Source organism: Capsicum annuum, chromosome 11 (genome assembly GCF_002878395.1).
Source record: "Capsicum annuum cultivar UCD-10X-F1 chromosome 11, UCD10Xv1.1, whole genome shotgun sequence".
NCBI lineage: Eukaryota > Viridiplantae > Streptophyta > Magnoliopsida > Solanales > Solanaceae > Capsicum > Capsicum annuum.
The window spans coordinates 140389155-140403546 of NC_061121.1; the positions used below are offsets into that span (position 1 = coordinate 140389155).

At 37.3% G+C, this 14392-nt stretch overlaps 1 protein-coding gene across 8 annotated transcripts in view; it reads right to left on the minus strand.

Annotated features, from left to right (window-relative positions):
- Positions 1-14392, minus strand: part of LOC107846947 (putative vacuolar protein sorting-associated protein 13A) — a gene marked incomplete at its 3' end in the record, with an annotated part of 124821 nt that overhangs the window by 33798 nt on the left and 76631 nt on the right. For all 8 annotated transcript variants that reach the window (XM_047398994.1, XM_047398993.1, XM_016691219.2 and 5 more), the window contains 4 exon segments: positions 7388-7535; positions 8497-8624; positions 12929-13117; positions 14281-14382. In XM_047398994.1, coding sequence (XP_047254950.1) covers positions 7388-7535; positions 8497-8624; positions 12929-13117; positions 14281-14382 — 567 coding nt within the window.

Here is a 14392-nt window from a genome sequence, read left to right on the forward strand (position 1 = left end):
TTGACCTCCCCACCCCACCCCACCCAAATTTTCACTATAAATACCCCCTTATACCTATTTGTTTTTCACATACTCACATACTCTCTCTAATATATCTGTTAAGAGTCCCACATCGGAAGAAGAATAGGTACTTGGTCTTCTTATATGGACTTGGGCAATCCTCCCCTTATTAGCTAATTTTTGAGTTTGAGTTAGGCCTAAGATCCATTCTATGGGTAGGGTCAGAATGACGGCACGACCCTGCTGAAAAAGAGAAATTATATGGGTAAGGTCGGAATAACAGCACGACCCCTACTGAAAAAGAGAAATTATATGGATAGGGTCGGAATGACGGCATGACACTACTAAAACAGAGAGCTTATATGGGTAAGGTCGAAATAACGGCACGACCGTATGCAAATCAGATCTGAGGAGTCACCGTAAAGACGCATGGAACTACGCAAATCAAATCTAAGGAGTCACCGAAAAGATGCATGGTGTTGTGCAACTCAGATATGAGAAAGTAGTCTGAAAAGATGCACGGTACTACGCAAATTAAATATGAGTAGTCCGGAGAGATGCACTGTGCTACGCAAAACTGATATGAGAAAGTAGTCACAAGAAAGATGCATTGTGCTACATAAATTAGATATGAGAATGTAGGGGAAAGAAGTGTGATGGCCTAACTTTTGCTACATGATCATTGGCCGGACGGGCGACATATATGGGTTAAAGCCGTCCGTCAGCAGCGGAAGCTCTTTGATTCTCTATCAAGATTGTAGAGGCTCTGATACAATGTGAGAAATATAAGAGAAGAATATTATTGAATTGTTGTAACTACATTATTACATTGAGACCCTATTTATAGACACTACATTGCAATTCTTTTCCAAATAGGTCACTACATTACAATCCTTTTCCAAGCAGGATTTTATAAACTATTTCTATTCCTACTCATATTCCAACAATATCAAACTCTAAAAATCTCTTTATTATTCTCTTAATATTTATAATTATTGTATTAGCTAATTGGAGTTTAAGATATTTTTTTTTGAAGATATTACAGCCTTCAATTATCATCTTTTAACTCCGACACTTGGTATACGTCTGCTTTTACGCCGACGTTCAGTATATTCGTTCCAACTTTATTCTCTCTTTTTTGTTTAACTTTAATCTCTATATTTTTGTTTCTTAGTACCTATATTTATTTACTTTCATCAATTTTTTATTTATAATATTTATATTGCTTGTTTTAATCTTTTAACTTTATTTAAATTTAATTATATATACCAATAAAATAGTTGTGGTAAAAAAACAATCTTTGATAAGGTCTTTTGTAGAAGTAAAAAAAGTAGTGTTACTACCAGTTCATTACCGACTAGATTTAGTCATGTTCATGAAACTTCTTTCATAGCCTAATGGTTTCGATGTTGGTGTCGGTATGGAATTAGACCATGAAACCGTAAGTAGGTGTCATGATAATTTTGAGGAAGACTTACCAAAAGAAGATATAGAAGAATAAGAGTCAGATGAAACACCTACCCTTACTAGTCCGGTTACGGAATTACCAAAAGAATGTGAAGAAGTTCCCCCTTTACCGGAATTTACTAGGCCAAAGGTACCCAACATCCTAAAGGTCTTTAGTTTGGAAATTTATGGTGCATGGTAAAGTAAAAAATATTGCTACTTACAATAAATGCCAGAGAGTTATGAAACATTTGACTAGGAGAAACAATGGCGGGTTAGGGTTAGGCTGTGAGAGAAACATTTTACTCTCACAGCTCATTGGATTGATCACCACTGAAACATGCAAAAAAGAATTATTGCTTATAAATATGTTGATACGACTAAAATTGGTTGCTATATAGCGGAGTTTATATAACTTGTATCAAGTTAAGAAACAAAATGTTCCGCCGGCCGAGCCTCCTACTTTAAGGTCTAGATATGATGATTTAGATGACAAGATTGGTGAAAAACTTGGTCTTCCATGTTCTAGCAGTAATAGTTTTGATCCGTATCTTTCTCAGGATCGAGATAATATTAGAGATGCAAATAGACAAATTTAACTTTTAGCATAGTGAAAGACCCGTATCAAACAATTTCCAAAGCTTTCAAGGGTGGTTAGAGATGTGCTAGCAAGTCTAGTGTCTTCAGTTGCTTCGTAGCAAGCTTTTAGCTAGGGAAGATTTATAATTGGAGATCATCGATATTCATTAGCAACGGAAGGTTTGGAGATTTCGGTATTATTTAGAATTGAATCAATGCCGAACGAAGAAATTTTGGGCTCCCAAAATTATCACCCCAAATCGAAGTTGAAATATTTGAGGAAAACATTAATGATGAAATGGACGCAATGGAAGAACAAGGAAAAGGACCAATTTCAAAAAAAGTCGGCCGAAGAAATAGCTAAGTTACTAGAATATTTTGGACATTATAGATATTAATAAGATACTAGAGTAGAGATCTAATTCAAACAGAACCCTTCCTAGAAAGTGGCTGCAAAGATTAGATAATCTTTTAATATTTGTAATACATGTACAACATACGAATTTGAATAAATATAGAGGCTATTTGCCTTAATTTTATTTTAAAATTTGTCTTTTATTTAAAGCAATTAATGTTATAAATAACTTAGCTAAAATTATAAAAGTTTATATCTGTAACTTTAAAGTTTCGAAAAACATAAACTTTAATAGTTTTTTATAAAGTTAGGAAAAGTTTTATAAATTCTTATAAGTTAATGTTACGAAATTCTATAAGTCAACTTTAATACTTTTTTTACAAGCTTTTGGAAAAGAAAATTATAAGTCAACAACAACAACAACAACAACAAACCCAGTGTATTCCCACCTAGTGGGGTCTTGGGGGGTAAGATGTACGCAGTTCATACCTATACCTCTGATGAAGTAGAAAGGCTGTTTCCGATAGACCCCCGGCTCAAGACACGAGATACCACACAAACACATAGTAAAGCACAGAAGCAGATTACATAACATAAATACGGCACCCATAAGTAATATAAAGCAGAGGAAAGCACACAGATTCGTAATAAAACATGGAACACGGGAGACAGAATCATAACAGGAATAAAACCCCCACCAAGTAATTTCCTACACTAGCGACCCAAACTGGCCCTAATCCTCTGCCGAAATTCGCGCCTTCCAGACCTTCCTATCTAGGGTTATGTCCTCGGTGAGCTGTAACTGTTCCATGTCCCGCCTGATCACCTCGCCCCAGTACTTCTTCGGCCTACCCCTACCCCGCCTAAAACCATCCAACGCTAGCCTCTCACACCTACGGACCAGGGCATCCATGCCCCTCCTCTTCACGTGTCCGAACCATCTCAATCGTGCTTCCCGCATCTTGCACTCCACTGAAGTCACACCAACCTTCTCCCGGATAGTCTCATTCCGAACTCTATCCCCTCTAGTCAGTCCATACATCCAGCGCAACATCCGCATTTCTGCCACCTTATAAATTTTTATAAGTTAGGAAAAGTTTTATAAATTCGTATAAGGTAATGTTATAAAATTTCTGTAAGTTAGGTTTAATACTTTTTTTACAATTTCTTGAAAAATATAAAAATTTAAGTCAAAAACTTAATTTTTTATAAGGTTTGAAATTAAAAAAATGTTTTATATAACAAAAAATTTTAAGAAGAGAAAATATTTTTTAAAGTTGTAAAAAAACTGTCTTTTTAATTTTAAAATCCGATCAGACCGGGGGTCACCCGAGTCCTGACTGGTCACCAATGGACCGGGTCAAAACACTAAAAAATTTCGGCAAAACGTTAACGATAGTACAGGTTCCAGTACAAGACACCGGCAAAGGGGACCCGTTTCCGAATCCGGATCCGATTCCAACGGTCTGGGCGGTCCCGATACGGGTCCCCTGACATGCCTAATGGACTTTACACCAATCTTTCGTATTTGTTAGGGCCCTCCAAAAGCTTTTGCAAGTGACATGGAGTAGTTACTGCTTACTGAGGACATGACCCTAAATAGGAAGGTGTAGAAGATGTAAATTAGAGTAAAGAAAGGGCTAGCAAGTGGGAGTGCGTCCTTGCCAGTACGAAGGGATGCTTTGTTTGTATTCGTGCATGTAGTCATAGTGCTTCGCATGTGTCTAATAGTTTCTTGTTCGTGGCGTTTTGGTGATATTTGTGATTTGAGATAAATATTTTATAGTTCTATGTTGTGGGTGTCTTGTTTTATGTTATTCTATGTTGGTGTGTTATTCCATCATGTGTTTTGCTTTTTTTGTCGCTTTATACTTTTTTGTCCGAGCTGAGGGTCTACCGGAAACAGTCTCTCTACTTCATCTGAGGTTGTGGTAGGTCTACAAACACTTTATATTTTACCCTCCCCAGACCCCACTTTAGGGGAATTCATTGGGTTGCTGTTGTTGTTGTAGGATCCTCTAAAAGCTCCCCCCATCCACGAACAAGTCTGACATTCAAATCCATAGGTGCAGCAATAGGTCTCTCAAGTATGTCTCCTCTAGTATACCCAAAGTGTACATTACTTGTGAGATAGTGATGAAATCTTGGATTGTGCATACCTCAACAACTAGAAAATATTTGAACTTTCCAATGCCTGGTCTGAAAATTGTTGGACAAATTCTACTTTAGTTGAATAATTCCTTCCAGATAATTCCATGTTATGACTAAGACTATGTTGTGAGAAATATAAGAGAAAAATATTATGGAATTGTTGTAACTACATTACTACATAGAGGCCCTATTTATAAACAATACATTCCAATTCTTTTCCGAATCTTACATGCTATTCCTATTCCTATTCCTACTCATATTCTAACACTCCCCTTCAAGCTGATACATAGAAGACATATGTACCAAGTTTGTTATGGATGTAACTAATATGAGAATCGGTGAGGGACTTGGTGAAGATATCTGTAAGAAAACTAGAAAACTCATAAGGACTGCTTTGGACGTCTGGGAGACCTCAATTGAAACGGAACAAATTGAAAAAATGATCCGAAAAGTAGTAAATATTGTCGTAAAGTCGATGTGTCGCTGGAAAATTGCCGAAAACTGGTATAAAATATAGGGTCATCTCGAAATCAAGAGACGAGTAGATCTTGAACATGAAAGTCACCGGAAACTTAGCCGAAACACGCTCACACGCCGGATTATTAGATTTGATGGATGAAAAGTGACTACAATCTGAAGAAAAAAAAAGTATATGGGTAGGGTCGAAATGATGACACGACCCTACTGAAAAAGAGAAATATGTGTAGGGTTGGAATGACGGCACGATCCTACTGAAAAAGAGAAATTATATGGGCAGGGTCGGAATGATGGCACAACCCTACTGAAAAAGATCTGAGGAGTCACCGAAAAGAAGTACGGTGCTAAGAAAAATAGATATGAAAAAGTAGTTACCGGACAGATGCATGGTGCTACGCAAAGATATGATAAAAGAGTCACTAGAAAGATACACAGTGAGTCAGTGACCCAACTTTTGCTAACATAATCATTGGCCAGACGAGCGGCATATATGGATTATAGCCGCCCACCGGCAGCGGAAACTCTTTGATTCTTTACCAAGATCGTGGAAGCTTTGATACCATGTGCGAAATAAAGGAGAAAAATATTATTGAATTGTTGTAACTACATTATTACATTGAGGCCCTATTTATAGACAATACATTTCAATCCTTATATGCCGCCCGCCGGCAGCGGAAACTCTTTGATTCTTTACCAAGATCGTGGAATCTCTGATACCATGTGAGAAATATAAGAGAAAAATATTATTGAATGTTGTAACTACATTATTACATTAAGGCCCTATTTATAGACAATACATTCCAATCCTTTTCCTAATAGGACACTACATTACAATCTTTTTCCAAGTAGAATTTTATATACTATTCCTAATCCTACTCATATTCTAACATATGTCATCACCATAGATTACCATAGATTACCAGGTATATGCATTTTATATCCCACATTCTTTGTTCTACATTTGCAGCCATTTGTGACACTTTTCATCAAGATGAAAACTGAGCATGAGTTGAAAAAACCATAGAGTGATCGCTTTAGTTGGCATACCACTTTTGACTCACCTCCTGGTGGTTGCTTCATATATACCTCTCGATCAGCTTTCCTTGCTAACCTCATGCTAGTGTGCCCAACACTAGACTAGTGTCCGCTTCTTAGACGTTTTCTTTTTTTTATGGTTTAAACCATATGTCAGGCTACATCCCATTTCAATTCATGTATTCATTAAAAGCTCTATTGATTCACTTAGTGGGTAGACTTGAGGACTTTTGAGATAGCACTCAGTTGACGCTTTTTATAACGGAAGATTGAAAACAAAGTTGGATAAAGAATCAAAGAAGATACACAGCTATACAGACATAAATTACTCAGATAACCGTTAACAAAATTGCCTACTCATTTGATAATAAATTTTAAAAGACAAAATACAAAAGAAAAATGCAGTTCCAAGAATCAGTACGAAGTCAAATATGGAACCATTGCAGTAGCAATATGCAACTCAAGATGAAATAACTAGAAAAAAAGTGAAATTTGGAGAGAAATGTCTAATGGGATACGTTGGCCATTATCAAGTTGTTCCCAATGTAGCATTAAATTCTCTGTTTCATGAAAGGATCAAACATATCAGAAACTGATTGCCAGTCAAAAAAGGATACTTTCAGGAGACGTTTTCACTAGTGAGAATAAATGGTCAATTTATGCATATATTTATATATGTACATATCTCTTGCTGATGGACAAACCATTTATATATATATACAAAGCTTGGTAATGTAACCATTTGAGGAGAAGTGTTGCTTAGAAATAGTAACATGTAAATGTTTAATGGAGCAGACATTGAATACATTGTACATACAACATATCTATAGAAGCACTTAGACTCAAGACACATTGTATTGATTTCTTCTCCTATTCACAACCACATCCATGTATCTGCTCCCCCAATAAACTACATCATGTGTATCGACTATAACCAATCACCCAAGACTGCGCTTATGTATCCCGCCCGATACAAAGTATCTCGAGATAACTAGTTCAATACTTTTAAGACTTATAGTTAATGCATAGGAGTTGGCAGTTAGGATTGTCAAATGAATGGAATGTTCATTTACTTTTTCAAAGCTCTAGTAGTTTATAGTTACCCACCAAAATCTAAAATATTTCATTAGGTCAGAATAATATGCAAGTCAAATAAAAAATGTGCGCACACAAAATACAAGCAAGCATAGAGCCAATTAACTAGCCACCTGGTTGATAAGTAGTTTTAAATTTATGAGCCACAAAATGAGCACTGAAAATATCATAAGGAAAGATGTCAAATTGTTCTCAATGTGATTCTGGAAATATCAATTAGAATTACTAACTTCATTAACAGAGACTAACCCTTGTTCGTAAAACAACTTGTTTGTTGATTGGATTAAGCATCTGGGCCGAGTTTATTTCAGCAATGACAATAGAGGCCTCCTCCCACGTCTCACACCCAACAGAAATCCCTTCAAGTACCATATTGGCAATGGCATAACCCAGCTTCCTAGAAAATAAACAGAAGAGCAACTTGTAAGTTCACCATAACATAGAACAATACAACAACTACGCCGTAATCCTGAACAAGGGTCGACCATTTGAATCCTCACTGACCATGTTACTGCATTTCAACTCAACTAGTGCCAAATTTGTGTACTCCATAAAATAATAATCAACATAAAGTAGATATCAGGTTAAGGGTCACGAAAAGACAAACACACATATCACATATGAATAATGAGTCTTTTTATCGTATTCAATAACACCAGAGACATCACTGACACATCTAACGAGAGGAAGGGATTTCATCAGCTTTGTATGAAGTGTTTGCTATGATCCCATAGAAAGAGGTGGCAAATAACGCAAGGAACTTCAGCCCAATTGGCTTCATGTGAAGTGTTTATGAGATGATGGCAACACTTCGAGCAAAGAGTCAACAACAACAGCAACATCCCCAGTAAAATCCCACAAGTAAGGTCTAGGAAGGGTAAAGTGTATGCAGACCTTGCCACTACCTCGGGGAGGTAGAGAGGTTGTTTCGGAAAGACGCTCGGCTTAAGTGTAGCAAATCCAGGTACAAAGAAGAGGAATATAGTGAAGATAATATGACAACACGGAAAAGTGAAGAATCTACTATAAAAACAGTAATCAAGCACAAAATTGTGCGATAATGAGATTCGACCACTAAAACGAGCAGGTATCTAAACTTAAGCTTTCTAGTGAAAAGTAGACTGATAAACTGTCTCCGTTGCTTCCCTGTTTCCAATTCAGTGGGGGTTGAATCTTTGAAAAGAACAAGGAAAAAAAAACAGAGAAAGACTATTGAAAGCTGAGTATAGATTCAAAATCATAAGAATGATTTCCAAAAACTAAACCACTTAATATTTTAACCCTAATGACCAGAAAAAGAAAAATAGAGAATAGTGTCAGATATGTTTGTCTTTTACAAGAAAGACATCACACCCTACATGCACCGTATATTAGCAGAAACTTGTTTGATGTGGAACTGCAATGAAGAGAAATAGATTTGATTGTCTGCAGGAGCATCATCATTTGGTGATAGAACAGGCTGGAACTTTGTAGCTTCATATATATCCTGTAGGAAAAAATGTCGACAATTATTTTTGGTCAAAAGTTGAAAATCATAGCAATCATGTTGGTAAAAATACCTAATCTATATTAAAAAAGGGAAGCCTAATTCTATTACAATAACTACTTAGGCCGAGAGTAGTATACGTCACGAGTGTGTCGAAGCCTATAACAATAACTACACCTAAGTCGAGATCTTCCAAAACAACTTCCCCCTCGCTGATTCTTCATGGACTGTGATGTTTGATTATTTGATCTCCTCATTAAGGGTTTAGTCATAATCATAGGACTAAATCGAAAACAGTGATGAACGTTTGCAGAAATTGTACTAAACCACCCAAAAAAACAAAGGGGTCTAACAAATCTCGTCGGATTATTAGATTTGACTTCTAAAAAGTGGTTAAAATATGAGAAAAATTATATGGTTAGTATCAGAATAATGGGACAAACAACAAAAACATTAACATACCAAGTATATTCTCACCAAATGAGGTCGGGGAGGGTAAGTGTACACAGTCCATACCACTATCCCAGATGTGAGATCGAGAGGTTCTTTCTGATAGACCCCGGCTCAAGATACAACAGCCTTGATAAGAAATAGTAAAAGGACAAGAAAAAAATAGGAATAACCTAATCCAATAATAACATAAACAAGACTTACCAAGTAATACGAAAAATAATAACACACTGAAATAATACTAATACTATAGCAACAAGAGTAGCAAACAAAACAAACTTCTCCTACCTACTAACAACGACTCACCCAACCTAGAATCCGTCTACCCTAATCCGCCCCTTCCATACCTTCCTATCTAGAGTCATGTCCTCGGTAAGCTGAAGCTGCTCCATACTATGTCTAATCACCCCTACCTCCAATATTTGTTCGGTCTAACCTCTACCTCGCCTGAATCCATCCCTAGCCAACCTCTCACACCTCTGCACTGGGCATCCGTGCCCCTCCTCATCACACGTCATCTCAACCTCACTTCCCGCATCTTGACTTGCACCGATGTAACTCTCACCTTATCTCGAATAACCTCATTTTTAATCATATCATTCCTCGTACACCCACATCCACTGTAGCATTCTCATTTCCGCCACCTACATCTTCTAGTTATGAGATTTCTTAACTGGCCAACACTCCACCACCTGCAACATAGCCGGTGTAACCACCACTGTATAGAAATTGCCTTCGAGTTTAGGAGGAACTTTCTTATCTAACAAGATACCAGACGCGAGCCTTCATTTCATCCAACCTACCCCAATTCGGTGAGTGACGTCCTCGTCAATCTCTACATTTCTCTGAATCATAGACTCAAGATACTTGAAACTATCTCTCTTCTGGGTGGCATGAGTATCAAGCTTTACAACCACATCAGCCTCATGCGACGCCTTGCTGAACTTACACCACAAGGATTCCGACTTTACTAAAAAAAAAATTGATGGAGAAGTGGCCAAAAGGTGTCTCACGTGCCGGAAATTGATGCACGTTGACTTGTCTGAGTGAGTTTCTCACCAACGCTCTGATACCATGTGAGAAATATAGGACAAAAATAATATTGAATTGTTGTGTCTACATTACTACATTGCAACCTTGTTATAGACACTACTTTAATATTTTTTCCACTAGGACACATTGCAATTCCTTTCCAAGTAGGATACTATATATTATTCCTATTCCTACTCTTATTCTAACAATCTCTTTAGAGACTTTTCGTTTGACTTACTCCACCATTGTCTTGCTCCTCTATTTCATCTGTGTTTTCTTTTTAATTTCAACGTTTCAAAAGAAAGTAAAAGTTCCCTTCTCACACCCGTGTAAATTTACTCCCATTTGTATACTTAATTTAATCAAATTCCTCTTTACTCATATTGAGGCTCCTCTTATATTAAATAGAAGTGTTCAAGTTGCATATCCTAGTCCTCTACTCACCACAAGTTTAAGGATGCACGTTTGACTTTACTTGATACAAAATTTATCTCTGCTAGAGGTCCTAGACCAATTACCTCTTGTGGTAGCATCCGATGTCTTAGGTGGTTATCGGTATTAAAATTTTCAATAGCATGTGATAGATTTTCAGCTTACCTCAATTGGTAGCCTATGACTAATAAGGTGTTTCTGTGAAGCTCAATGCAAGTTTTGAAGATAGTCGTTAATTTGAGAAACATGGGTGTTCATAAGTTATTGTGCACAATTCATTCTTGTGTTCACAAGTTATTGTGCACAATTCATTCTTAATCAATAAACTGGAAAGAATTTCGGCTACAGCCCAGTTGACCACAGTTTTTCATCTACGTGGGCCTTAGTTAAGCTTGTCTTTGTGTTCCGCTTAGTTGTATGTACCATAGGGTTGGGTTAGAGCGAGCAAAGGTCTTAGAGCACATTTTAGCCAAGAACATATTCCAGCTACAGAGTGGATTAGGCTCCATTTGTGGAGAATGTATCCCCCCTTTTGAAATAGCATAGCACAACCTATTCTAGAAATTTGAATCTGCAGCTGGCACACCATGTATCCTACACATATCTCTGAAAAGGCAGATTACTAATGAGCAAAGACTAACTGTCTATTTTTAGTAATCTGTAATTTCTTCCTCGATAACTGCGTAGACGTTTTTTCCTGCATAGACAAGTATCATTCTTCTCCTCAGTCACACCTCCAATTTCTTCACCACCAACATTTCTTCAGTGGCAAGAAATTTTAAGTTTGACCACTTGGCACCACTTGGCACAGATCTTGGCCCCCCTCACGTGCAGACCATCTCACCCCAAGTTCTCCGATATTCTTCTTGTTGAATAGGCTCCCCCCTTCCCCCTTGTGCCCAATGGCGAAGTGGCATTCTTCTCCTTAATGACACTTCGTACTTTGATCTTTCCCACCAAAATTTCTTCTGTGACAGGAAATTGTTGTTTGACCATCTGGCACAGATCTTTGCTCCCTTAAGTGCAGACAATCTCACCCCTAGCTCTATGTTATTCTTGTTACCGGAAAATAAGTAATGGAGGAAACCCCATGAAAAGGGAAAGCAGATGTAATCACAAGACGCCTACAATCATTGTTAATATTCACGTTCATTCCATATAATCATCAAGTTTTAGTAGGGCATGCTAATCAATTCTTCCCCAATATGGCATAGGTTTTTGGGAGTATGAGTTTCTTCTAAAAACCAGGAAAAAACTCTAGAGCATTTTATATAAAATAAAAGTTGTGTTACCATCATATGTCATTGATCTCTTCTGTATTCTATTTCTCAAAAACCCAAAAGATATGAGTGCTCTTCAATTATTCCAGTTCATGAAGCGTAGTTTGGACTCAACTCAACCTCAAAAACTTACTCATGATGTAGGAAATAGGAAGTGTGCAAGACCAAATAAAGAGAACTCCACATTCCCTCATTCACTATGGGATACTTGACATCCCATGCACGCCTAGAACTGGACATTAGGAGCGTAAAAAATATAAGATGGGGTCTCAACATTAGGTAAATCAAGAAAAGGAAAGGATCTGACCGACTCTAATATCATGTTAAGAAAATTGACAGAGGGCAGAGGATGGGGAGACAATGCAGGGAAGACCAGCGGTTCTTGAGTAAGGTGGTCAAATCGAGGCTACAAGCTTGCTAATCCACAAACAAAGTAATATGTTACACAACAACAACAAACCCAGTGTATTCCCACCTGGTGGGGTCTGGGGGGGTAGGATGTACGCAGTCCATACCTCTACCTCTGAAGAAGTAGAAAGGCTGTTTCCGATAGACCCCCAGCTCGAGACACGCGGTACCACACAAACATATAGTAAAGCACAGCACAAGGTTACAAGGTTACAAGATTACATAACATAAATACGGCACCCATAAGTAATATAAAACAAAGTAATATGTTGAAGTTGTGAAAATCCACAATGGCATGGCAGACTAGAAAATACATCAGTTGGACATGGAGCTGAACATGTGAATTCCAAGTTAAATGCCTGACGAGTAGCTTCAATGACCCCTTCAATAACAACTCAAACCCGGAGATAATTAAGAAAATAGTATGTTAGCAAGTGGAAAATCGAGCATGGCTCAAGGTAACTCCCACAAGTAGCATGTAAGTTTCATTTCATCAGAAAAGAAAGAAGCACACAAGTTTCTATGCCTAATTTCATTTGAACAGAGAATATGTCAACTATGTTGATTCTGCCCGACTTCAGAACTAATCAATCCATTAAAAAAATAACAATAAAATATTTGCTTATTTACCCCTTTTTTTTTTGCTTATTATATACAATGCAGATATAGGAAAGTAAAGGAGAAAGGAGTGATAAGGCTCACCTTGACCACATCATCAGAAATCAAACCAGAAAATTGGCTAGAATCATCAGTTCCTCCAGCACCAAGCATACCGCGCGATAGCCAATTTAACCATCCACGAGGCTTGCTGGATATTTGCTCATCGTCCAGAGGTTTAACATTATTGACAATGTTGATTACATTACTCGAAGATGAATTCAACAAAATATCCTGTAGACCCAGAGACAACAATTATTTATATACTTAAACGTGTGTGTGTGCGCGTATATAACGCAATTTTATTTCAACGGATATGAGGAATAGCAATACAACAAGCATGAAAGAAAACAAACTGCTGAGACCTACCCCCAAAGAAAGTGCACTACGAATAGATAGTAATTATGCAAAAATAATAAAACTAAAAAAAGGAAAGATAAGGCACATTAAAAACCACTCCCTCTACTTCAATTTGTTTGTCTTACTTTCCTTTTTTTGGTTTGTTTCAAAGAGAATGCATCTTTCCTAATTTGGCAACTCTTTAGTTCCAACACTCCACATGTCATATATTTAAATAGAGGGCAATTTGATATGTTATACATATCTTTAGTTTAAGACCACAAGATCTAAATTCTTCTTTGTTTTCTTAAACCCCGTGTCCAGTCAAACTAAGACAAACAAATTAAAGCGGAGGAAGTAGGTAATTTCCTCCCACTGTCCAACCCTTGGGACAAAGTTAGCCAGTACATGTGTTGGAGGGAGATAGCAGGTAACTCCTGCAATCCGAGGTGTGGGCAAGCTAGATCGAACACCACGGTTATCAAAAAACATGAAGCATGAAGCAAAAAAATGAAATGATACATTCTCTGCCGATCCCCCACCCACTGCACTTCTTCCTTCAACCCTAAAGAGAGCATATGCAACCCGGGATTGTCTTCATCTCAGAAGTGAATTCTCTTGCAAGGGTAATTAAGTACAACTACAACTATGAAAAACTTATCAAAAGACGAGGAAAGAGCACAAACTCGACTCTAAAAGTTTCAGTTGCCTCCCTCTCCCAGAGCCCCTCCCCCCAACAATACAACAATAACATACCTAGTAAATCCCACAAAGTGAGGTCTAGGAAGGGTAGAGTGTATGCAGACTTTACTCCAAACAAACAAAAAAAGAAGAAAATATAGAATATCAAAGCTATATGGTTTTGAAACTTTCGTCATATCAAAGAAAATGTGACTTGGTTGTTTTCAGTTGATACCACGCATACATTCAACATCTCCAGTAATAATATTTACGCCACCAATTAACATATCAGCTAGTTTAGTCTTTTAAATGCGGAAGGATTTGCAATGAAACTCAATTTTGGCAGTAATAACTCGTTCTTTCAAACGTAAACTCACCTGTAACTCACGTTCAGCTGTAGACCTGTAATTTAGGATGTCATTCACTTCAGATTTTTTCTCTATTTCCTCAAGCATTTGAAGAACATCCACATCAATCACCTGAAATTCA